The 25,911-nt window shown below is 44.7% G+C and overlaps 1 protein-coding gene across 4 annotated transcripts in view; it reads left to right on the forward strand.

The window, feature by feature from the left end:
- Positions 1 to 25,911, forward strand: part of ASAP1 (ArfGAP with SH3 domain, ankyrin repeat and PH domain 1) — a 195,445-nt gene that overhangs the window by 42,363 nt on the left and 127,171 nt on the right. For 3 of the 4 annotated variants that reach the window (XM_075415544.1, XM_075415546.1, XM_075415548.1), the window contains exons 2-3: positions 5,019 to 5,105; positions 18,366 to 18,495. In XM_075415544.1, coding sequence (XP_075271659.1) covers positions 5,047 to 5,105; positions 18,366 to 18,495 — 189 coding nt within the window. In that variant the 5' untranslated portion in view covers positions 5,019 to 5,046. Of the gene's footprint in view, positions 1 to 5,018; positions 5,106 to 17,760; positions 17,824 to 18,365; positions 18,496 to 25,911 lie in introns of those variants that run through there. The other variant, XM_075415547.1, reaches the window with a different exon arrangement.

Genomic DNA, 25,911 nt, shown 5'->3' on the forward strand with positions numbered 1-25,911 from the left:
ATGTAAGGAGATTATGTAACTTTTTGCTCATGAAAAATAAATTACCATCAATTCAAAACAGAATCTACTGTAAATCATAGTTACTTGTGAACTTAAGTCATCATTTGATTTAGAAAGCAATGAGCCGTTACATATTTTTTTTCTTTTTAAACTAACATCACTTTGATTTGAATAGCATAAACCTATAATCATGAAGGTGACTGTTTTGCCTAAGGAGATGGATAATATCATTAAAAGGAACAGATGTGCTGTAAAGTTAAAAAAAGCAGACATGTCATCATGGGTTGAGCCAGATCCAGGGTGGCCAGTGGCTCTGATTTTGTTGTAGGACTGTGGTACTCAGCTGGCTGCTGGTGGAGGCTTTTCCCAGCCCATGGAAACCAGTACAGCACCCAGGTCTTCTTCTAACAACTTTTTCCTGCATGTAACAATATTGAAGCATAATATTCTTTGTTTAAGGCAGATACTTCTCCTCTTACACCCTTGTCTTCATATCAAAGGACACATCTCTTCCTTATGGGCAGAGCCCATAACCATTTCTTCTCTCATGCTGCCAAGCTGGTGGCATATCAGGTAGAATCTCAGTTCCTTTCAAGCCAGTATGTAAAAATCTGAAATCTGTGGGTTCAATAGATGTCTAGCCCTCCTAATTGCAAAAGAGCTCTCGAAAACAACCCTCCAAAGTATCTCAAAGGCTCAGAAACAGAAGGGAAAAGAGATACAGTAACATCCCATCCAAAAACTTTTATGTTGCAATTTTTAATTGAATCCCACGTGTCTTGGAGACAGGGATTATTCTATGTTATTTTTAATGTTAAGTGTTGGCAAACATCCAGACCCACAGGACATATTTGGAAACATAAAACAAACAGGACAAACCCCATAAACAAACTACAGTAGTCTCTGGGGAAATAGGTCAACAGAAGTAACAAGGCTTCTCTCAGAGAGAAGGAAAAAAAAAGACTTAGAGAAGGAGGTGGGCTTTTCCTTATGGAATCAAGTGGTGTGCTCAAATCGAAACACGCAGACTGGCTAAGCAAAGGGTGCGATCTGTAGGTGGCCTCTGTCCTGCTCCCCTTCTGCCTTGGCCCTTCTGTTCAATCCCAGTCTCATCCTTATGAGCTCTTGTCATGTCTCCCATTCTGCCAGCCTACCCAGTCCACATCTCTCTGTCTCATGTGGTTTGTCCCAGTCTCCTTGCTTTGCTGCCTCATCTTTAAAGCTAATGACTTCTGGGTAGCCTTCTCCTCCCTAGCACCGACATCTGGCCCCAAGCCCTGGTCAATCTTTTTCCACCTTGTCCCTTTGGACCTACCATGCAGATCAGCCCAGCAGGTCTCAAAATGAAAGGTATACCCCAGTCCTACCCACCTCCTCCAAAGGCTCTGCAGTGTCCCTATCAGCTTCCTTTCTCTGCAGCAACACAACCGGAAACATTATGCAATAAAATAGTGGAGAAGTCTGAAGAAAAAATGAAACAACATGTACAAGTCGCCATGCTGGCGACAGACGGAGCGCAGCTATCTCAAAGGGGAAAAAGGATTCTTGGCCACGAGCTGGCGGGGCTCATTGAGAGGGCTTTAAATTAGGTTCATAGGGGGAAGGGGACATCGTCCAGCTCTCTAGGGATGAGCCCAGGCTTGGCGTGCCAGGGTCAGGGGGGAGATTGACAGCCCAGCTCAAGTGTGTCTACACCAATGCACGTAGCATGGGCAGTAAACAGGAGGAGCTGGAAGCCATTGTACAGCAGGACGGCGACGCCATCACAGAAACGTGGTGGGACAACTCGCATGACTGGCATGCTGTCATGGATGGCTACAGACTCTTTAGCCAACAAGGAGAGGTGGTGGAGTTGCTCTATATGTGAGGGAACAACTAAAATGCATTGAGCTTTGCCTGGGGGCAGATGAAGAAGGAGTTGAGAGCTTGTGGGTTAGAATTAAGGGACAGGCTCATAAGGGTGACATTACGGTGGGTGTGTACTACAGACCACCTGACCAGGAGGAGGAAGTTGATGAGGCCTTCTACAGGCAGCTGCAAGCAGCCTCATAGTCACAGGCCCTGGTTCTCATGGGGGACTTCAACCACCCTGACATCAGCTGGGAAGACCACACAGCTAGGCACGCGCAATCCAGTAGGTTCCTGCAGAGCATCGATGATAACTTTCTGATGCAAGTGGTGGAGGAACCAACAAGGAAAGGCGCGCTGCTGGACCTTCTAATAAAAAACAAGGAGGGACTGGTGGAGGATGTGAAAGCTGCAGGTAGACTTGGCTGCAGCGACCATGAAATGGTGGAGTTCAGGATCCTGCGCTGAGGAAGCAGGGCTATAAGTAGGATCAAAACCTTGGACTTCAGGAGAGCTAACTTTGGCCTCTTCAAGGAGCTACTAGGAGGAATCCCGTGAGTCAGGGCTCTCGAAGTCAGGGGGGTCCAAGAGTGCTGGTCGCTGGTTAAACATCACTTCCTCCATGCTCAGGAGCTAGCAAAGGAGGCAAGAGACCTGCATGGTTGAACAAGGAGCTTCTAGTGGAGCTCAGGTGGAAAAGAAAGGTCCATGGAATGTGGAAAGAGGGGCAGGCCACTTGGGAAGAGTATAGGAATGTAGTCAGCATGCAGAGATGCAACGAGGAAGGCCAAGGCCCACCAGGAAATGAATCTCGCAAGGGATGTCAGAAACAACAAGAAGGGCTTCTTCAACTACATCAGCAGCAAAAGGAAGACTAGGGACTACGTGGGGCCGCTGCTGAATGAGAGGGGTGTCCTGGTGATGGAGGATGCAGAGAAGGCAGAGTTACTGAATGCCTTCTTTGCTTCAGCCTTCAGTGCCAAGGCAGGCCCTCAGGAATCCCAGGCCCCGGAGGTAAGAGAGAAAACCTGCAGAGCGGATGACTTTCCCTCGGTTGAGGAGGACTGTGTGAGGGATCGCTTAAGCAATCTGGATGGCCACAAATCCATGGGCACTGATGGAATGCACCCACGAGTGCTGAGGGAGCTGGCGGATGTTGTTGCTGAGCCACTCTCCATCATCTTTGAAAGGTCCTGGAGGACAGGAGAGGTGCCCGAGGACTGGAAGAAAGCCAGTGTCACTCCAATCTTCAAAAAGAGCAAGAAGGAGGACCCAGGGAACTACATGCTGGTCAGCCTCACCTCCATCCTAGGAAAGCTGATGGAGCAGCTCATTCTAGAAGTCATCATCAAGCAAGTGGAGGAAAAGAAGGTTATCAGGAGTAGTCAACATGGATTCACCAAGGGGAAATCATGCTTGATCAATCTGATAGCTTTCTATGATGGCATGACTGGCTGAATAGATGAGGGGAGAGCAGTGGATGTTGTCTACCTCGACTTCAGCAAGGCTTTCAACGCAGTCTCCCATAATATCTGCCTAGGGAAGCTCAGGAAGTGTGGGCTGGATGAGTGGTCGGTGAGGTGGACAGAGAACTGGCTGAATGGCAGAACTCAGAGGGCTGTCATCAGTGGCACTGAGTCTAGTTGGAGGCCTGTAACTAGTGATGTCCCCCAGGGGTCAGTACTCAGCCCAGTCTTGACCAACTTCTTCATCAATGACCTGAATGAAGAGTTAGAATGTACCCTCAGCGAGTTTGCTGATGACACAAAACTGGGAGGAGTGGTGGATACACTGGCAGGCTGTGCTGCCATTCGGTGAGACCTGGACAGGCTGGAGAGTTGGACAGAGAGCAAACTGATGAGGTTCAACAAGGGCAAGTCCTGCACCTGGGAAGGAACAACCCCAGGCACGAGTACAGGCTTGGGGAGGACCTGCTGGAGAGCAGCTCTGTGAAGAGAGACCTGGGAGTGCTGGTGGAAGACAAGTTCACCATGAGCCAGCAGTGTGCCCTGGTTGCCAAGCAGGTCAATGGGATCCTGGGATGCATTAGGAGGAGTGTGGCCAGTAGGTCGAGGGAGGTTCTCCTTCCCCTCTACTCTGCCCTAGTGAGGCCCCATCTGGAGTACTCTGTCCAGTTCTGGGCTCCTCAGTTCCAGAAAGACGAGGAGCTACTGGAGAGAGTCCAGCAGAGGGCTACAAGGATGATGAGGGGACTGGAGCATCTGTCCTATGAGGAAAGGCTGAGGGAGGTGGGCTTGTTCAGCCTGAAGAAGAGAAGTCTGCGAGGGGACCTTATAAATGCTTATAAATATCTGAAGGGTGGGTGTCAGGAGGATGGGGCCAGACTCCTTTCAGTGGTGCCCAGCGACAGGACAAGGCGCAATGGGCACAAACTGAAGCACAGGAAGTTCCATCTGAACATGAGGAAGAACTTCTTCCCTCTGAGGGTGACGGAGCCCTGGAACAGGCTGCCCAGGGAGGTTGTGGATTCTCCTTCTCTGGAGATATTCAAGACCCACCTGGACAATGTCCTGTTCAGCCTGCTGTAGGTGACCCTGCTTTGTCAGCGGGGGCTGGACTAGGTGATCCACAGAGGTCCCTTCCAACCCCGAACATTCTATGTCCTGATTTGACCGTCTCCCCACACCCTCCTCTTCTCTCCTACACGCAGGATTGCTCCTTGTCAGGACACTTCTTGCTCCCAGTCTCTTTATCCTTCAAATCGTATCTCCTTCTTCCAAAAAAGATCAGTCTGGTGCATACACCTGACATCGAAATTTTCAGCCTGAATGGTTAGACTGAAGTTATATCTGAAAATGGGGCCTTCTGAAGTGTCAGACAACTTGGACAGGCGTTGTTACCAGCTCTGCACTCAGTGCAGTTGAGCGAGTAGTTGCCACATTTAGTTAGATGGAGAGTTTTTCCAGTCTGCTAAATGAAGCCCTCGTGTAGCAATTTTTAATAAGGTGTTATTTTCAGGAGGTTTCTAATGGATCTATTTACCGCAATGAAATTCACAATATCAAATGCAGTATTCAAATAAGGTATGATAAATTGCCATCACTAAAGAATTAATGGACATTGTTTCAAACTGACTGTCTGAATAAGTGATCTTGTCAGTCCCAAAGCTCTGGTCAGTTTTACTTATTTCATCTTTTCTCCTTATCTAGGTAGGTTTCTGGTCGTGACAGATGAGACATGAGATCTTCAGCTTCCAGGCTTTCAAGTTTTTCTTCAAGAGATTCACTATGGAATCGGTAAGAACGAGGAAAGACATAAATATAAATAACTGATTTAAAGTGTAAAAGGTAGTTCAGAATCTATGAAGAAGAAGCCCAAAAGAAATTCCTTTTATCAGTTGCAATACCTGCGCATAATTTTTTTCTGTGCTTTGGACATTACTACAGTGTGTGTTTTTCAAAAAAGGTCTAACCTATTGATCCTTCCAAGGATCGAAAAATCCAATATATTGGTAAATCCTTACCAAACATTGACTGCCTGTGAGGAAGTACTGGTACAGCCACTAATGTTTATTACGTATTTTGCTTTGCTTTCATAGATTTCAAAGCTGGATGGGGGGGGGGGGGGGAGGGTTTAAAAAGGACACTTTCTGTAACTCTTTTGAACTCATCTAGACCTGGTAGCTGATGTTGTTTTAACTTTGAAAACAACAAATCTCTGAGATCAGCCTGAAAAATCTGTGGCAAGCTTTATGCAGAAGTGTGAAAGAGGAGGAACTCTCTTCTTGTGATGTAAAGTGCTGAATAGCACACAGTTGTCTAAATATGCTTTGGTTTATTCAGTCTCTGGATGTCGAGTGCACTTGTTTTAAAGTTTTTACTGTGTTTCATTGAATCACTAAAAGCTACATTTGGATTGTCTGACTTGAACCCCCTACAACAACAACATTGACGGTTAAGGCTGAGGTTTTCTTTGTACCTGGTGCACTGGCTGGACCTATCCTGGCTCCCTGCGTGGCCATTGCAGCAGTGTGGGACTTTCATCTTTTCTTCTTCCCTGGGGCAAACAGTTGACCATATTGCATTCCAGCCCAGCTAAGAGAGGTGAATCACTGCTGCTGATCTTCTGAAAACCGACTAAATCTTTCTTTGAGGCATTTGCTTTGTCATATGGCTACACATATTTTTCCATTTAAAATCCATGACTCCTTAAATAAGCAAGAGTTCAGAAGTCAAACAATCATCTTTTTAAAAGTATGAAGCTATTAAGCTGGATATTCCTATTTGATTTTGAAACAGCACTGAAGTTTTTATGTCCTACTGCTCCTAGATTTTCTTGGAGGAGTAAAATAAAACACAATCACCAACAAGCAAATAAGTAGCAATAAGACCACTGAAATGAAGGAAACCTGATTTCCTACAGATCTGTGTTTTAACTGCAGCTCGTGATGAGGTGCAAACCATCCGTGAATCTTTTCCTCTGACTGGGACATTTACAGGATCTTTCTCCTGTACAGATTATCTTGGTAAAGAACAAGATGAGGATGAGCCTTTTCTATCCACAGGGGCAATAAACATCATTTTCCTCTGCTCATTTTTATTCTTCCACAAAACTTCTAGGAGCTGAAGAATTTTCACTCCTTTCCTGCCCCCCTTTCAAAACTGCTGGGATCAGCATTGTGTAAAAAAAATCATTAGACGCGTGACAGATGAGCAGATGATCACCCTCTACTGTAGTCAATGGAAAGCCAGTTAACTTAGGAGGCAGCAAGCTCAATTTCAATGATTAAAAGCAGAAGAAAATGAGTAATCAGAGAGAGGAGCTGCTTTGATGGACTTCTAGACTGAAATTCTGAACTTCTTTATTTTATTTAGCACCATGTGAACACTGACCCAAGGGAGACTAGGTCCACGCAGCAAGACCAGTTTCCAAAAGCTTCCAGATTGTTGTCTGCCATTCTGGGTTTTAACAGAACTGCACAACTACAACATTCAAATATCTACTTTAGTAAAACATTCAAACCCTAATTTTAAATTTGAGTCATTCTTGCTTGATGACAAGACTTTGAGCATTAAAGCAGGTATGCCTCAAATTATTTCAGGTCTCACGTATATTGTCAACATTTCGATCTCCTTGATAAACAAACAAACAAACAAACCCACAAAACCCTCACACCCTCCCAACAAAACCCAGAAGACATTGCTCCTGAACTGAAATTTTCCTGTGCTAAGTTCAAGTCTAGAGTCTTGCCAAGTGATGCATCCTTGAAAACAGAAGCTTTTATAAGGGAAATGCAGATGTGCTAGTAAGTTGAGTGGATGCAAGGGCCTTTCTTATAACATCCAACATCTGCAGATTTATTTCCAGCATTTCTCTAAGGAGAAGCTATTTAGCAAATTAAGAAATGAAGTATGCTCAGTTAACACTATAAGCCAGCTTTTGAACTTCAAGTCAGTAGGCCCATACATGTGCACGTCTTCAAACTGTGTCTGAGAAAAGCTTACATAAAGCCAAAAATTACTTCTGTGTATTATGGAATCATAGAATCATAGAATTATTACGGCCGGAAAAGACCTCCAAGATCATCAAGTCCAACTGTCAACCCAACACCACCATACCTGCTAAACCATGTCCCAAAGTGCCACATCTACATGTTTTCTGAACCCCTCCAGGGATGGGGACTCAACCACCTCCCTGGGCAGCCTGTTCTAACGCCTGATCACTCAGTAAAAAAATTTTTCCTAATATCCAATCTGAACTTCCCCTGGCACAATCTGAGGCCGTTTCCTCTCATCCTACCGCCTGTTACCTGGGAGAAGAGACCAACACCTGCCTCACTACAACAGCCTTTCAGGTAGTTGTAGATAGTGATAAGGTCTCCCCTCAGCTTCCTCTTCTCCAGACTAAACAGCCCCAGCCAGTTCCCTCAGCTGCTCCTCATAAGACTTGTGCTCTAGACCCTTCACCAGCTTTGTTGCCCTTCTCTGGACACGCTCCATCAACTCAATGTCCTTCTTGTAGTGAGGGGCCCAAAATGAACACAGTACTCCAGGCGCGGCCTCACCAGTGCTGAGTACAGGGGCACAATCACCTCCCTGCTTCTGCTGGCCACACTATTCCTGATACAATTCAGGATGCCGTTGGCCTTCTTGGCCGCCTGGAGTGGTTTGGGTTGGAAGGAACCTTAAAGACCATCTAGTTTCAACCCCCCTGCCATGGGCAGGGACACTTTCCACTAGACTAGGTTGCTTAAAGCCCCATCCAAACTGTCCTTGAACACTGCCAGGGAGGGGACATCCACAACTTCTCAGGGCAACCTGTGCCAGGGCCTCACCACCCTCACAGTAAAGAAATTTCTCCTTATGTGTATTCTAAATCTACCCTCTTTCAGTGTAAAGCCATCACCCCTTGTCCTATCACTACACGCCCTTGTAAAAAGTCCCTCTCCAGTGTTCTTGCAGGCCCCCCTCAGGTACTGTATGGCTGCTATAAGATTTCCTCAGAGCCTTCTCTTCTCCAGGCTGAACAGCCCCAACTCTTTCAGCCTTTCCTCATAGGAGAGATATTCCAGCCCTCTGATCTTTCTGGCCTGCCTCTAGACCTGCTCCAACAGGTCCATGTCTTTCCTGTGCTGAGGGCTCTACAGTTGGAGGCAGGACTCCAGGTGAGGTCTCACCAGAACAGAGCAGAGGGGCAGAATCCACTCCCTTGACCTGTTGGCCATGCTTCTTTTGATGCAGCCCAGGATATGGTTGGCCTTTTGAGCTGTGAGTGCACATTGCTGGCCCATGCTGAGCTTCTGGCCAACCAGCAGACCTCAGAGGGTTGTCATCAGCAGCGCTGAGTCTAGTTGGAGGCCGGTAACTAGTGGTGTCCCCCAGGGGTCAGTACTGGGCCCAGTCTTGTTCAACTTCTTCATCAATGACCTGGATGAAGAGTTAGAATGTACCCTCAGTGAGTTTGCTGATGACACAAAACTGGGAGGAGTGGCTGATACACCGGAAGGCTGTGCTGCCATTCAGCGTGACCTGAACAGGTTGGAGAGTTGGGCACGGGGGAACCTGATGAAATTCAACAAGGGCAAGTGCAGGGTGCTGCACCTGGGGAGGAACAACCCCATGCACCAGTAGAGGCTTGGGGCGGACCTGCTGGAGAGCAGCTCTGTGGAGAGGGACCTGGGAGTGCTGGTGGATGACAGGTTGACCATGAGCCAGCAGTGTGCCCTGGTTGCCAAGAAGGCCAATGGGATCCTGGGGTGCATTAAGAAGAGTGTGGCCAGCAGGTCGAGGGAGGTTCTCCTGCCCCTCTACTCTGCCCTAGTGAGGCCCCATCTGGAGTACTGTGTCCAGTTCTGGGCTCCCCACTTCAACAAAGATGAGGAGCTACTGGAGAGAGTCCAGCGGAGGGCTACGAGGACGATGAGGGAACTGGAGCATCTGTCCTATGAGGAGAGGCTGCGGGAGCTGGGTTTGTTCAGCCTGAAGAAGAGAAGGCTGAGAGGCGACCTTATAAATGCTTATAAACATCTCAAGGGTGGGTGGACTCTTTTCAGTGGTGCCCAGCGACAGGACAAGCAGCAACAGGCACAAACTGAAGGATAGGAAGTTCCATCTGAACATGAGGAAGAACTTCTTCACTCTGAGGGTGACGGAGCACTGGAACAGGTAGCCCAGAGAGGTTGTCAATTCTCCTTCTCTGGAGGTATTGAAGACCCACCTGGACAAGTTCCTGTGCAGCCTGCTCTAGGTGACCCTGCTTCAGCAGGGGGGTTGGACTAGATGACCCACAGAGGTCCCTTTCAACCCCTAACATTCTGTGATTCTGTCATTCAGTACCCTCAAGTCCTTCTCCTCAGGGCTGCTCTCAGTCCCTTCATCCCCCAGCCTGTACTTGTGCTTGAGATTGCCCCGATCCAGGTGCAGGACCTTGCATGTGACCGTGGTGAACCTCATGATGTTCCCACAGGCCCACCTCTCAAGCCTGTCCAGGTCCATCTGGATGCCATCCCATCCCTCAGGCGTGTCAGCTGCACCACACGTCTTGGTATTGCCAGCAAACTTGCTGAGGGTGCACTCTATCCCAGTGTCTATGTCGCCGACAAAGATGTTAAACAGTGCCAGACTGAATATCGATCCCTGAGGAACAGCACTCGTCACTGGTCTCTACCTGGACATCGAGCTGTTGAACGCAACCCTTTGAGTGCGACCATCCTTATCGACTGAGAGGTCCATCCATCATATCCATGTCTCTCTGATTTAGAGACAAAGATGTCATGCAGAACAGTGTCAAATGCTTCCCACAGGTCCAGTACTATAGTCCAATAGAAGTCCATACTAAACATTATCTGTTTATCACGATGGGGTCTTAGTCCCTCTTCTTCCACCAAATACCTCTTTAATGCTAAAAAATTCATAATACAGGGGGGAAAAAACCCACACAAAACCAGATCTCTCTGCTTTATATTTTCACATCATGAACAACTAGTAGAAACAAACCCTTTCATTTATCTGCCAATCCATTTTGTCTATCCAGTAAAATGCTGATGAAATTGTTTGGCCTGAGAGACCTTCTCATCCTTCAGCTATTTTTTTGAAACTCTTACAATAAAATGTATAATAAAAATACTTAGTTCTGCTATAGCGCTGCTCAACTGGAAAAGCCGCGTGTCCCTGCACCTGGAAAAATAAATGTAATTGTCTGCATTCCACAGATAGAGAAATGATGCACACAGAGATCAAATGCCATGTCACAGCCATGAGTGGCAGCTCAAGGACATGATCCGAGGTCTACAGAGCCCTTAGTTAGTTCTCAGACTGCTTCCCAGATTCATTTTGGCCTGAACCTCCAGTTTCATTGCAGGCAAGGCACATGCTGCCACCAGCATACATTTAGCAGCTTAGGTAGAACCAGAGACGTGCCTTGATAATGACAAAGCCATATCGTTTCCAGAGGGAAAGAGAAAATATTGAAATGTTTGCAGTGCGGGCTGAGGCTTTATTTCGTTCTCTTTTTATTTTGGACAGCCTGCTATGCCAGCTGCCCTGCAACATGTTCATTTCTGCAGTATCACGCTCTGATTTTATCTCATATTAAAAAAAAAAAAATATTCAGCTACTATGATTCCTGCTTTGGAAGGACTCTTATTTCTCTTGTTTCAATCAGCGAGTACCCCTTCATGATACACTGGCTTTGTCTTGTGCTTTGCAATCCCACTGGCATGGCCTGCTCTCATGCTAATGAGTCTGCTGTGCTCTTCCCAACAATCCTCCAAGGATTTGGTCAGGGTTCGGAATGCAAGGATAACCGTGGACGGGTTTCCTCCGCGCTGGTCCTCACCGACACTGCTGGGAGAGCAGCTCCCATGGGGCTGGCAGTCCTTGCATAACTGTCTCCATGAGCAACGAGCAGGCTCTCATTTGCACCGCGGGCAAGGGTTAAATTTGCCAGAGGCTCCACTGACTGTTTTCTTATCCATCAGCATTTGTTAAGAGTTTGATATCTTTGGACTGTCCAAAATACAGTCCTTATAGAAGAATACACTGCTGGGTTTCTACGCTCTGTAGCTCTTTCAAGGGCTCTATTCGACTCTGATCTCTCCTGACACATGCAGGATTACGCTTCCTATGAACTGAAGTAAGGTTTCTTAAATAAGCATCTCTAACAAAAAAACTCCATGCAATAAAAATACCAAAATCAGCACACCTGCAACAAAAAAACCAGAGCATGCCTTCCCTGTCCTTAGTCTGCTGCCTCTTGCTGCTGGTGAGCATTTTGCTGTTTTTCTCTTTGGAGGATGCAGAGGTTGCAGGGGAACAGCCCGTTGCTTGTTGTTGTTACTGTGAGCCTGGAATGCCATTACGTGTTTGTCTGCATGACTCTTAATCTTGCATGACAAAACCAAAAAACAAAGGCAAAACTGAATCAGCAGATTAGTCAGCTTAATCTTGTGTAACTCAGTGCTGCACTTCATTTTCAGTGCTGTTATTTTCAGCTGTCCTTTGAGATGGCTATTTGAGCTTACATATCCTTCAGTCATGCTCCTTGCACAGGACGTTCAAGTAAATAAGATGCAAAATACATCCTTCAGTGGTATGTTTCTGATGTTTTGATCTAATCTTTTTTCATTTGGTACATACAGCGTTAAAAACGCAAGATCTTAACGTTACCAAAATGTCATTTATAATGAGAACACAATGGGTTCTTTTTTTGCTATCATATTAATATTGAAAGAATGCAAAAAGAACCTTTTGTTTAAGCCACTACTGCTAGTGCTAAAAGGCTTTTAAACTAATACTGTAGTTTCTGAGAGAGTTGCCTATGTTTTCTTATCTAAATACCAAATGAAGACAAATGCTCAGAGACGCCAGCATCAAAATTGAAATCAGCTGATCCTTGTATTCAAAACAGTCACAGCAGCAATACACATTGTTGATGCAGCTCATGTAGTCCATAAGACATACCGGTAGATACTGTCACTTAAAAATAGAGCATTGCATTCAGCATGTTTGCTGGATCTGGATTTTGGTTTTCTGCATGTACAGCGATACGATTTAGCTAAGAACATTTTTCTTTGACTGGAAAGTTACCTGGCTATTCTGCCCCAATAACACCATCATTTCAAAGTTTTGTTTGCAAATGTCAAATCCAACAGCCTTCTCTCTGAAGCAGAAACCCTTCGCAGTTTACCATGTAAGTTCCCTTCAAGCAAATTAGCACCAGTCGCAATGTGTGATGTAGGCTTCAGTGTTTAAAATAGGCTTTGCCTTTTCCTGTGAGTACATCATCCACTTATGTGATATTGAAAGTGTAAACATGCTGCAGTTTAAAATATGTAGTTGTTACATTTCATACAAGGCTCAGTCAGCCGATGGTGCTGTCCTCTGAGAGGACACTGCTCCCAGAGATGAAACTCCTCTTGACTAAACATTTCCCGCTGAAGTACAAAGTGATGATGTTATGTGTCCTTACATAAAAGGGTTGGTTGTGGTTTTCAAAACAAAACTATGGGAGTTCCATCAACAAAAAAAGTTTACTGAGTTTTGCACATGACATACTCCAAAACCAAAAGCTAAACTCACCCCGCTGAGCTTCTTGTTGATCTGAAGCTCCTTTTATCCCCTAAGCCCAACACTCAGCTCAAATGAGAAGAATCGATGTTCAGAAATATTTGTGGATATTCTAATAGTTATGGCCACACATTTAAACAAGTATTTCCCATTAATTTTGTCCGAAGTTATCTGAAAATGAAATTATAAAAATGCAGCAACAGCAATTTACCATACAGATTTTTCTCAGGGAATCTCAAACCAACTCTACTGGGGATCAAATGCCATGGCTGCTTTATGCCATATGGTAATCCCACACAGTGAGTTAGGATAGGAGGGGGGATGGGAAGTAATGCTGACTGCTGTGTTTAGCTGAAATGGACGAATATAACACCAAACCACAAATTTATTCAGAATAGCAGTGTAGCAGAGCAGCATAGCCTAAGGATATTTTCCTGATGAGTTTTAGCACGCCACTAGTTCTGTTGCTCTTTGCTGCTGAGCTGGCGATACTCTCCAGGTTTGTGAAGATGCTAAGGAGCATAAAAAGAACAACTATACAGTTTACTAACAAAAGCATGCGTATTTCAATGATTTGATGTTTAATTAAACACTACTGCCTGATCTACACCACTTTTATCAGCAGTAATAGCCAAGATGGGAACCTTCAAAGTAAAGAAATGAGAGTAGGTGCAAACACTTGCTTGCAAAGTGGCATCATCACTGTCATATTTGGGAAGAAAAAACCCCCGAAATTTGACATGTGAGAGCCTGGCATGACTATGTCTGTACTAATCACGAGGAGTCATCTGTGCAGTAGCCATGTGCAGGGTGATTTCCTTCTTCAGCTAACAACTCACTTTGCCGCCACCCTGACAGGTTGCAAATGGCCTTGAGGCAGCTTGTCTGAGCATGCTTGACAGCATATTTGGTGCACAGCCAGGGACCCGGGTCAAGCTTGTTTCCAAAAACACCTGAGCTTGTATTTGTGAGCTCGCTATCTATGCAGCAGGCAAGCGTGGCCTCGGGGTGGTCCTGGGGCTGCTCTCTGTGGGCAGCCTCATCCTATCCCGCAGGAGATCCACCACGGGCTTCAGCTGAGGCGCTGATACCCTGAAGAGCGGATTTTGCATGACTAAAGTTAGAGAGCCAAAAATACAGCCCTGCTTTTGGTCAGCAGGGCCACAGCCTCCTGTATCTGTCTCCTTATCTGTAGGGGAAAGATAATCTTGCTGTTCCCTACCTCACTGCTGCGTGGTTTAAACAGCTAATTGCACTGACTACACAAAGAGCTATGTGAGTGCAATGCAGCTCTTCACCTCTGGCACATATCTGTAATGTTTGAAAGTTCACAACGATGACAATAGTCATCATCACCTGATGACTACCGCTCGGCTCTTGTGAATGAACTGATGATCTCAATCTCAATATAAGATGACTAGAGTACTATAAATTGAAAAATACCATAGTTAATATTCAGCTTATTGCAAAACACCTGTTAGTAGTTTGTGCTGCCGTTGCTATGTTCCTTAGCCTCTCCCTAAGCACAGTGACTATCATCAATATTGCGGCAATATTATCAGTTTGCCGTAATTAATTCCCCTGTTGGCACTCACAGTAAAAAGGCCAGGGACTCAAACGGATTTGTAGACTGAATCACTGGGTGGGATGGCAAGCGAGCACAACTTCCTTGACTGCGATGTCTCATCGGTAAGGAGCGTGCTTTCCAGGGCTGCTTGCACGCTCCTCACCCGCGCTAGTGTCCCAGGGTGGACACGGAGATGCACCGCACATATACCAGGATGATACGAATGCCAGTAGGAGTGAGCTAAGCATAACTTCTACTGGCAAGCCTTACATGAGAAAAAGACTGCGGCGCAGCCTCCCCCAGGATCTAGCACAGACTGAGATAGCGTTAGAGCAGACGCCGTGAAATATAACTTTCACACTCTGCTGATTATTCTTTGACATTTGTGAAGTGAAACAGTGATTTCAGTTAGTGACAATTTATAGAGAGGTGCATCTTACAAATTTAGAAGTGAATCTCAGATACTGATCGCAATTCAAAACAGGAAACATGGTTAAATCTGAAATCCGCTAAAAGCTATCTGAAACAGTTATATAATTTGACTACTTTAAATGTAAGCACATTTTTACAGCAAGTTGTATCATTTATTTTTTATTAACATCACATTAATTAAACTAATCTTGCTTCCAGTGAGTTTAACTGAAGACAATCCAAGCCTAAAGAGGTCATGCCCATAGGGCTGCTGTCTGTACTAGCTTTTGTATAGGGGAAGAGGAAATGCTGCTTCACAGCAGCAAAACTGAGCACGATACTCTCTTTAATAAAGCTAATAATTCAAGAACTGTCAAAAAAACAGACTAATAGGCAATTATGATCGGTAGCTATTGATCTTCCTTTTTCATCTTTAAGCCCTGTGCTGTTCTCTTTATTTCCCAGTGTTCTCCTGTATTCATTCCATTTTTTATATATTTAATACTTTATTTTAACAGATCATTTTTTTCCTGATGAGGAAACACAGAAGCTCAGCTACTGTTACTCTCTGCTATGCCTTCATTTCTGTCACTCTTCACTGCTCCAGTTTCCCTGGCCTTCCTCCTCCCTTTCTTTGTCAAACTTGCTCTTCAATTCTGCAGTTTAAATTTCCTCTGAACAGTATTAAAGAAATTATGTCTGCAGCCGTATAGCCAGCTTCTGTCCACACTCTTTGGGGCAGGATTTGTTTAGGATAGCAGATGAGGTTATTTTACACTCCAAAGATTAATGCTCAACCTCAGTAACCTCAGCCTGAAGAAGAACAATTCAACTTTACAGTGAGAGTACTCAGTTAATTAAACCAGTTTACCCATCAGTGCGACGGATTTATCCTCACTTGAAATCTGCTAGAGAGGGATTGGGACTCCTCCTGACGTGAGCACCGCAGCTGACCCACAGACCACAGGTCTGGCTCAGGAACGGCTGCGTGACAGCCTGTGATGGATGTTCTGTGGGAAATTACAGGGGATGACCACAGAGACCCTGCTTGGCCCTCGGGCCACATCCCAGCCCCTCATTCATCCCGCTTCCATGCAGCCCAGGCACACCCAAACAGCTCTTTTTGATGCTACTAACAACTTCACCCTGGCCCAAGCCCCCAGATGGTTCTTCACTCTCCTTTCCATACTGCTTTTGATGCCACCAGCCATTTTTATCTTCTTGATCTCTCTTCCTCCTCTGCTGCTCCCACGAACACGATCCTCAACTGATATTCTTCCTACCCCTCCAGTCGCTTCTTCAGTGCTTCAATTTTTTTTTTTCCCAAATCCATTTTTCAGTGCAACTCCCACACGGTTCTTTTCTTGGCTTCCTCCTCCTCCTGCTCTTGCCTACTCTACCTTTCAGAGTCTCATGACGTTTAACAGTCATCTGTACGAGCCCGCAGCTTTGTGCCGGAAAGCTGGATCACGTGAAGCAGCAGCAGCAGCAATCACATGGCCATATGGAGGGCTTCTGCTAAGGCAATGAAATCAGAGAGACATGTTCAGGCAGGGCCATTTCCCAGGAGCATTGGTCATATTTTTGCTAGCAGAACTGCATACAAATCATTTTTTATGGGTATACACAAATCAGGTATCTCCTTTTTACGCTTACTCAGGCATCGCAGCCCTTTGTTGGTATTTTCAACTATTTTTGAGTTGTACAGGCATTTTATTAGAACTACATACAAAGCCCTGTAAAAGCCTAAGCGTGTTGTAATACAGGAGTAGGTCCTCATATACGGAACATTAAAACCTTTGAAATGGACATACCCATATAATATTGCTCATTTTCAGCTGTTCAGATTTCAGAATATTTACCATCCCTGAATTTCCCGGCTTCTGTGGAGAGAGTCCCGAATGCAAAGAAAAGGAAAACATATAGTGTGACCAAATAAATCAGGCTGAAGCAGCAGATGACCATAATTACTCGCACCACCTGAGACCCAGCCCTTGCTAGAAAGGCACATATGGGCCCCAAAATCTGAGCTTTAAAAAAAAAGAAAGAAAGAAAGCAAAAAATCTCATTAGTGCTGCCTGTCAATTGCCAGAGCAAGACGATGCAGTAACGGCTGAGGGAGATTTGAGGGAGATTTGAACTTCTTCAGAAACGCTGCCGGCAAGGGGATGCCGGACTGGCACGCAGGGAGGCTACCGGGGATGGGGTGACCGAGGTTTCAGGCCGGGGCTGCTGCGCTCTGTGGTGCGAGGTCACCTCCCATGCTCTTTGACAAGGCTCAGGGGCAGAATTAGTAATATCTACCAGCAACTGGGGCTCCAAGGGTGTCACCGAGGCAAGCAGAACTTCTTAAAAACCACCTCAGTACCAGGCAGGTGAAAATCCATACAGTCAGGTTGCCTGAAGCGACGACTCCGTCAGCAGGGGCTGCCAGAAATGCGCTGTCTTCGCGCTCTCCCTGCGGCACAAGGGCCCGAAGCGCGGGGGCCGCGGCGGGCCGGGAGGGACGGGGAAGGGGAGAGCCGCGACCGACCCCGCTGCCTTGCCCGGGGGCTCCCCCACGGCTGAGGCGGGGGGCGCGGCTGGGGACAGAGCGGGAGCACGGCACACCCACCGCCACCCCGGTGGTTTTCTACCAAAAGGCCCTTTTTTATAATTTTTTTTAAAAAAGAGAAAAAAGATGCGCGGGGCCGGAGGGGGGGGGTGGGGGGTGGTGCGCGGGTGCGCGCGCGAGGCCGGGGGAGGGGAGCGGCGGAGGCGGGCGGCGGCGCGTGCGCAGAGCACTTCCTCGTTGGCCGACGTAACGGCTGCGGGCGGGCGCCGGGCAGCGCGTGTCAGTCACCGGGTGACTGTCAGCGGCGGCGGGAGCCCCGCCAGCCCCGGCCCCCCCCCGCCAGCCCCCGGCCCTTCCCCTCCCTCCCTCCCTCCCTCCGCCCGGCCGGCCGGGGGGCGCAGCCGGAGCCCGCACAAGTCAGTGCTCAACTTGGCGGCGGTGAAGGCGGGGGGCGTGTGAGGGGTGGAGGGGGGGGGGTCGGCGGCGGGTGGGGAAAGGGGCTGAGCCCGGCGGGGTGGGGGCTGGCGGGCGCCGCTCCCCTCCCCTCCCTCCCTCCCTCCCTCCCTCCCGCCCTCCCCTCAGCGCCGGCGGCGGGGCCGGGCTTCTCAGAGGCGGCCCCGTCCCCGCAGCCGTCGGGGGGCCGCAGTCCGCCGAGGGAGCGCTCCCCAGCGGCGGGGCAGAGCGGTGCCGTGCGGGGGCCTCTCCCCCCTCACCTCCTGCCCGGGAGGAGGAGGGGGCGGCGGGGAGAGGCTGCGTGCGGAGGGCGAAGCCTCAGCCCGGCTCTGCGGCTCCGCTGCTTTGATGCTGCGGGTCTCTGCTGGCTCTTAACATCCTCCCTCTGCTTTTTTGTTTTTTTTTCTTCTTTTTTCTTTTCACTCGATCTTCCCCCAAAAAACTCGGCTTCCCCCTCCGCCGGATCCGTGTGCTCGGCTCCTCCTGGGCTGTACCGGTGGGGTAGGATCATGCCGGACCAGATCACCGTGTCGGAGTTCATCGCCGAGACCACAGAGGATTACAACTCCCCGACCACCTCCAGCTTCACCACCCGGCTGCAGAACTGCAGGAACACGGTCACACTGCTGGAAGAGGTAAATCATTCCCCCCAGCCCCCCCCCCTTTTTTTTTTCCCCCCTCTTGTTTTATTTTGTTTTGGGTTTTTTTTATTGTCTTTGAGAAAGAGCATCAGGGCCGGGGCAGTACCATCCGCCCAGATCCACGGGAGCTGCAGGCACTGGTATGCGTGTAATCTGGTCTTTTAATTGTGGGACTTTGCTCTTGGGTCGAGTTAGCTCCAGAAAGCTTTCCTGCCCTGGCGTCTTAAAGATTGGTGCGTAAGGCAGTTGCCTGAATTTAAACATTGCCGTTCTGCTTCTTGGTGGTTTTGGTGTTGGCGGTTGTCGCAGTAGAAAAAAATGTGAATGTTGGGATTTTTAGAGGGAAGGCGAAGGTTGAGTTTTGCTTGGGAGCGTTAGTAGAGGTTTTCCCCAGCCGCTGGTTAGGTCAAGTCAGTGCAGAACTCTGACTGCGGAAACCTGCCAAGGGAGACTTCGTATAAGAAATGAGGTAAGGATGAACGTGGAGTGAGGAAAATAATACGAAAACAAAGTAAGTGGTTGAAGGAGAACTAAGTAACGTACCAGAAGTGATTATGCAGTCATATCATCTCAGCCTTGAAGGCTCGGTGTTGGGGTTTTTTTAATGCTTATTATCAGCATCATTTAAATGTTCCATCCTGCTTTACTGTCAAGAAATAGGAGTGTGAAAACAGGTAGACTTCAGGAGCTGGTTTCTGTAGAATATCAGTCCACTGCTTCCTATTTGAGGTTTCAGTGTGATTTCCTACAGACTAGGTCAGCACTTATGAAGAAATGTCTTCCAAATGACTTTAAAACAAGACAGTGCGTAGTTCTTCTCTTGCCTTGCGCTTGGTTGGAGATACTAGCATAATGACACTGAAAGAAGACAGTATTTTTGCTATTGTTCCATAGATTGCAGTTAGTTGTTTTGGATAATTTGTCATAGAGTTCATGTAGTGTTTGTCAATTCTTCAGGAGTCAGTGGGTACCTAGGAGATGGATTTAATAGATTCTTTTTAGTTTTGCTGAATGTGTTGGCATGAGCAAAGCATTCGGTATGCAAGGGAAGGGTATTAACCATGGCATTCTCCTGATAGTCTTGGGTATGGAAAATGTAATTCCAGAGGAATAAAATTAGTTAATGTTGGCTTAGTAGAAGAACTGTCTATGTTCAAAATTTTAACAGCGCTATTATTTACAGTAACTGACTAGGTAATAGAGTGATTGTAAGATTGCATTTAAAACTATATATTTTTTTTTTATTATGTAACCTAGAGTAACTTCTGTAACTTTTCCATATCCTTCACTGCTTTTTTCTCGTGTAGCTAAGCGTGGTTGCTTATACATTTGTCAGAAATCAACCTGTTTTGGTTTGTGTTTGACAGTGTTGCTGCCCCCTGGTCTTAACTATGTGGAATAGGTATAGCCATTGGTATACTTATTAGTACAGTGACAGCATTCATAGAGTTAAGTAAAAATATGTATTCTGCCATCAGTGGTGACTTTTAGGGTAAGAATACAGTATAATGCGTTCATGATTTGGGAGATACATTGGTACAGTCCGAGTGTGGTAATGCCCATCCAAAGAAAACTGAAATGTGGAAGATAAATATGCAGTGTTCTGCGTCATTTGTGTGGATTGCGTGTATTTTCAAAGTTTTTATGTCTGATTTGACAGCAATAAATCAGAGAAATAGAGAATACTGGGCGCTTCTAGTGCTTGCGTTGCTATTTCTTGATTTTCTTTTGTTTGTATAACTATTTTATGTGCCCTATTTAAGCTGTTTGCAGTTTGAATTGATTCTGGACTTGGTTTGTATTACTTTTTACTGTCTGCAAATACAAAAAAGCTTTATTTGACAGGAAACAAGGTATAAATATGCTCTGCTGTTACTTACTGTAAAAAATCTGCAGCTCTCCCAAATTTGTTTTTATTAATTTGCATGAAGAAATGCAGATGGTCAGAATCTGGCAGGCGAAGCGCTCCATTAGAGTCTTTGATTGTGTGTCTTTATTGTAGTTGGAGCTTGCATACGCAGTTCCGCTGCTGCTGCTTTAAAGCTAGATTGGTTTCTGTACATCTGCTTACCTAAGGCTGTCATTCATACGGAGCAGGGGATTGAAATGGAATGGTTGAAGTGGCTGCTGTGTAGCTCTTATTACCGCTGCTGTTGTCCGTGCATCGTGGATGACTGAAGAGCTCTTCAAGCAGCTCCTGAACTTCAATTTTGAACCCAATATATTAAAGCAAAGGGGATGATCCTATCCTTGCAGCTGTTTGATTTTTAACTTCATGTTGGATGTGAGTTGGAGCCCTTGCTGGGCTCTTGCAGGCAGCGTCCTCTTTGCTGTTATGGTGGTGCAGCCTGAAGTATCTTAGGTCGTTGTTTTAGAGTTAACTTCATTCAACACAACCTGCACCTACCTCAGTGACTTAAGCTGGTTTGTGGATAAACTAATTTTTTTATTTATTCTAAATAGAATCGTGAACTAGAACTATTTTCTGAACTGAAAAGGTAGGGAAATTAAACAAATTTAACAAGAGTTAGATCTGTTTCATAGTCTGGTGTAATTCCTACCATAGCTCAGATCAGTGGTTAGATCAGAACCACCTTTTCACAAAGAACGTGACAAAAAGAGAAATAGACTGTTTTGTGTGTGTCTGTGTTTCTGCTTAGTTCCATGAACTAAGTGAACTAGTGAATTGTGAATTTACTGTTCCTTAATCACAATTGACAAGTTTGCTGAAATTATAAAATAGATGATGAACTCAGTTGCTGTTTTTCTCACTCTGTTGTCCTCCAGTAGATGTACAGTTAGTTCAGCTGGGTGAATTGATGCGTATTCTCTCCTAGTTGTGACTCTTTTCCTACTGTAACTGAAATTCTTTTCAGAGGAGACTTTGCATTCAGTTAGATGCAATTCTGGGACAAGTTTCAGATGAAAAACCAGAGCAGGCATTTTTACTGATTCTGATGACTTTGCATTTGAGAAGTTTTTAGTGGAGAGCCCAACGAAATACGAAGGCATACCTCAAAATCAGAACGCTAGGAAAGATTCTTCAAAGGGCTTATGTGTGTTTGTTGGTCACTTATTAGAAGAAAAAAAAAAAAGGCAAAACAAAAAATACTCCCCCCAAAAAAGCCCACAGATTTTATTTAAATCTGTTTTAATATTATCAAAGGAGAAAACAGTAAGTACATGCTGCTGTGTAGCAGTTTATTGATTAGAAAGTTTTCATGCTACATTGTTTAAACTACTGAAACTTGGAAATGTGCAAGCCTTTTTTTCCACGTAAGAGACAAAACTTATTTTTGTGTCATCCAGTCACATCAGACCAAAACAAAGAGCATGATCTTTATAGCCAGCCTGAAGCATCTTATGCAGTAGTTATCAAAGAACTGCAAATGCTTTTTAATCATAACTTTTTTTAAAACATAAATGTTATCTAATGGCCATCAGTAAACACAAATTTGAAGGTTCATTCTATTGCTGAAGTAATGATTTTTTTTAATTTTTTTTTTTTCCCAAACTACGAGGGGATGGTACAAAATGACTGTATTGTAGTCTAGGTCTATTTTAAGAAAATTTGCACTCTGTACAAATTTCCATGTTGATTTCTTCAGCGTGTTACGTTCATGGGAAGAAGACATTTTTAATTTCATATTTCTGCGTGAAACTGGGAGAAGATTTTTATAATATTTGTATAAGAGGTGGATTATTGCATATGTAGATGGGTCATTAATGACTTTAAAAATAAAAAAAGTTGAAATCCTAAGATAAGTATAGACAGATTAGTGATACAGTGTCTTGAAAGATAGCCTCTGCTTTGTTCTTATCAAATATGTTTTTATATCCACAGTAGCTCCATGGTTTGTGTTATTCCAGTAGATTTTGAAGAGTTGGTTTTAGTCCTTGAGTTGATATTACTGTGTGAGCTGATTTTCAGTTTTAGGGAATGATGACTTCTGAGAAGTAGTAGTGCACATGTGGGATCACCACAAGACTGTTGTGATTACCATTCCGCTGTGTCCCAGCTCCAGCTGAAAGGACATCTTTGCACTTGAGGGATAACTAGTTATCATGACCAGGCAGTTCTGAGTCTTTCTCCTAAAACAGCAGATGTTTTGCAGGACTGTCCTGAGATACAGAGGTTAAGCTTAAATGTTTAAATTCCCCTTAGGCAGGCTGGTGGATAAGAAGGGACAGTTGCAAGCTGATGATACAGTAAGGAATAGTTGCAGTTGTTTCTGATACCTGTTTTACTGTTATACTTCTGTAATACTTGGACATCTTTAATGATTAATGTTCTTTCTTTCTTTCTTTCTTTCTTACCCTCTTCAATGAGAAGCTGAAAACTCGAGATTTGCTTTCTGAGAATTAGATCTTGTCATACACATCCTTTTTTAATAAATGTTTAACCGATGCGTGTGATGAAATACGGCTGCTAATAAGTTTGGGGTTTTTTTAAATAAAAAACCCCCAAACCACCATTCCTGCAATGACTGTTGCTCATTGTGTTTCTCGCTGTGCTGATCTGCTCGAGTTTAGAGGTCTGTTGGTCTAGACTGGTCCTGTAACAGATGAGCGCATGCTGCTTCAGTGAAAGAATGACTGACTGGCTCCTGCTCAGCCTAGCATAAATTTTGTTGTTCTCAGTGCAAGGCTGGTATCATCTAAGATAACTTCAAGGGGGAAGATTTCTCAATGTTCTTCATCGTGCCGTGGAAACATATCTAAGATTAGAGATGGGAAAGAGGAGAGTATGGGGAATTTTTTTATTTTGCCTTTTTTAAATTTTATTTGAAAGTATGTTGTGTATGAATCATTTTCAGTTTCCTGTTCGTAACTTTCCCTTCATGCTTCAGTTTCTGTGAGTTTTTCTTATTCTACTGGGGAGCTGACTTTTGGGACAAGGGTAAGAGGACAGGGTTTTTCCTCCTTATGATTTTGTAGAAACTAGTGTAGCACTGAAACTGCTGTACAGTCAGGTGGTCTACAGCGATTTCATACGCTTTCCTACCACAAGATCCTTTTCCAGCAACAAAGTATCCTATCAAGGGAGGCAGGTGAAACCATGAAAGAGAACAGGAGCCCTTCTGTTCTAAATCGACTTTTTGTTTTGGTTGGCAGTACGTACAGACTTTGTTCATTAGCCTGGACTGTGAAAACTGGTAAGGTCTATTTTGTGTGTGTGTCTTAAGAGAAAGAAAGTTTTTTATCATTTCTGTCACTTCATTTCTGTTGAAGGATCATCTCTATATAATTACAACAGCTAAGTTGTAACATCCTTTTCTTTATCCTTCTTTTTTTTTTTAAATTAAAAAAGATTTTTTTTTTTGGAGGGGGTGGAATCCAAGAGACTCCAGCAGCGCTAGCCTTAAAACCAGCTTTTCCGAACCTTGTAACCTGTTACTTAGCAGTCTGAAACAGTCTTGCATCATAGAGAGCTTTGTACTTTAGAGCTGGTTCTTACATAACTGACCACAAGCAATCTTCAGTTGTCAAAGAAATATGCTTTTGGTAGCAGACCATCCTAAAAGAACCAGACAAGAAAACTTTTTTTGACTAGTAAATAAAAATCGGGATAATTATTACTGTTTTTACACTGAATGGCAAATTGCACCAAAGACGTAATAATGGGTACATGAGCATTCTAAAATACAGAGGCCACAGTGACAGCTCTGACGTCTGGTAGGTGACTACTGATCACAATACGGAAAATGTGATGAAGAAGACTCAACAGCAATATCGTGTATTTACAATAGTGTGTTTCACAAAAATGCAGTTGAGAATGCTTTTACATTTACATGCTACAGTACTTATTCATTCAGTATGTAATCAGTTTTACCCCTCATCTGATAGTAGTCAAAACATTTGGTTGTAATAAGCAGGCAATCTTCTTTTATCTAAATGTTACTGATGTGAGAAAAAAACAAAAAAATATTCACTGGTAGCTCAGAGTTTTAGTCACGGCAGTTTAATTAGCTTTGCCTTTTGAGAATTTGTATTCATTTAGACACATTTTTGAAAGTACTTGTTGCTTTTTGGTAGCTCATATATTTTTTAGAGAAGTACTGCTTCTTGTTTTGAACTCCCAACAGGCTTCTTCATGTTTGCTCATCAGTTAGGAAACTGTGAAAGTGCTCTTTGGCGCACTCTGCTCAGTATGCCTCTCAGATAAATCCTGACAGAGTGTGTACCATGTAGTCCTGGGAACTTGGGCCCTGATGGAGAAGAGAGAGACGTTTAAAGTGACATGACTTTAAGCTAGGTTTAGTATTTAGGTGGAAGTCCTGTGGAAATATCTTCTGTAGTTAAAAAGCAATAAAAGGGAAAAAGTTGTTTAAAGAAAAAAGAAGGGGTCAGGGAACAACCCACAGAACCATGCCAGTATGGCGTCACTGAAAGACTGCAGATGTTTTGGAACAGAATTAGATTGGTTGATTTAATTTCCAATATTTTTCTCATTGCAATGAGATAAACTCAATTTTCATAACTATTCCTGTGATTTGTAACTGCGAATGAAGGTGTTTGTTAATAATTTTTTAAAACAGAAGTGAAACAAATTTACAGAGGAGAACTGTAAGAAATAACATAATGGATAACTTTCAATGGAATAGTACCTTGCAGTGAAATCACTGGGCAGAATCAAGTCAAGGATGCTAATTATTAGTATTGTCTCAAGGGCAGAGATAGGCAATGTAAGCATGCTCTAAAAAAAGTCCCCTAAATAATAGTGTATTTTTATATTTCACTGGAAACTTATCAATATCCAGTTAATAGCATGTGCTGTGGTACTTCTCTTAGAGACTGTTCTGTCCGGTTTGATTGATACTGGCCAAGAGGCCTAAAGTTTATTGGTGAGTGTGATGGAAAACTCCGGAGATTATAGCATGGGTTTCCTTTCCTGAATGAGTACAGCTGGAAGTACGCTCCCTGCTGAGAAGTGCAGCAAACAGTTATTTTATATTTCTGAAGAGACAATATTGATCTGTGTTATATATATATTGGGTTTTAAACACCAGTGGGCTAATGCTGTGGTTTTGTGTAAGCATTGTGACAAGTAAGATCTTTTGAGGACAGTGGGTTTGATTGCGGTGATTATGGGAAACTTTTCCTTCAGTGCTCCTGTGCAAAAGCAACAAAACGCTGCTGGGATCCCGTTTCCCCCTTTATACACATAGATGTTCACACGGGCACCCACGTGGCCTCCTTGTCTCTTTCACTCGCTGGTGAAATGACAGGCCTGAAGTTGTGTTGTTACTGTGGTTAAGCCAGAGAGTGTATGCTTTTTCTTTGCTTTGAATAGCCACCTGTGTCTTGACCGTACTTGTTTTATCCTTCTGGTTACGTTTGTTATCAAGAGAAATACAAAAGTCTTTCTGGTGCAGAAATACTTGCAATCTCAATAGAGTCTTTTGTTTT

This window comes from Opisthocomus hoazin, chromosome 3 (genome assembly GCF_030867145.1).
Source record: "Opisthocomus hoazin isolate bOpiHoa1 chromosome 3, bOpiHoa1.hap1, whole genome shotgun sequence".
In the NCBI taxonomy this organism is placed as follows: domain Eukaryota; kingdom Metazoa; phylum Chordata; class Aves; order Opisthocomiformes; family Opisthocomidae; genus Opisthocomus; species Opisthocomus hoazin.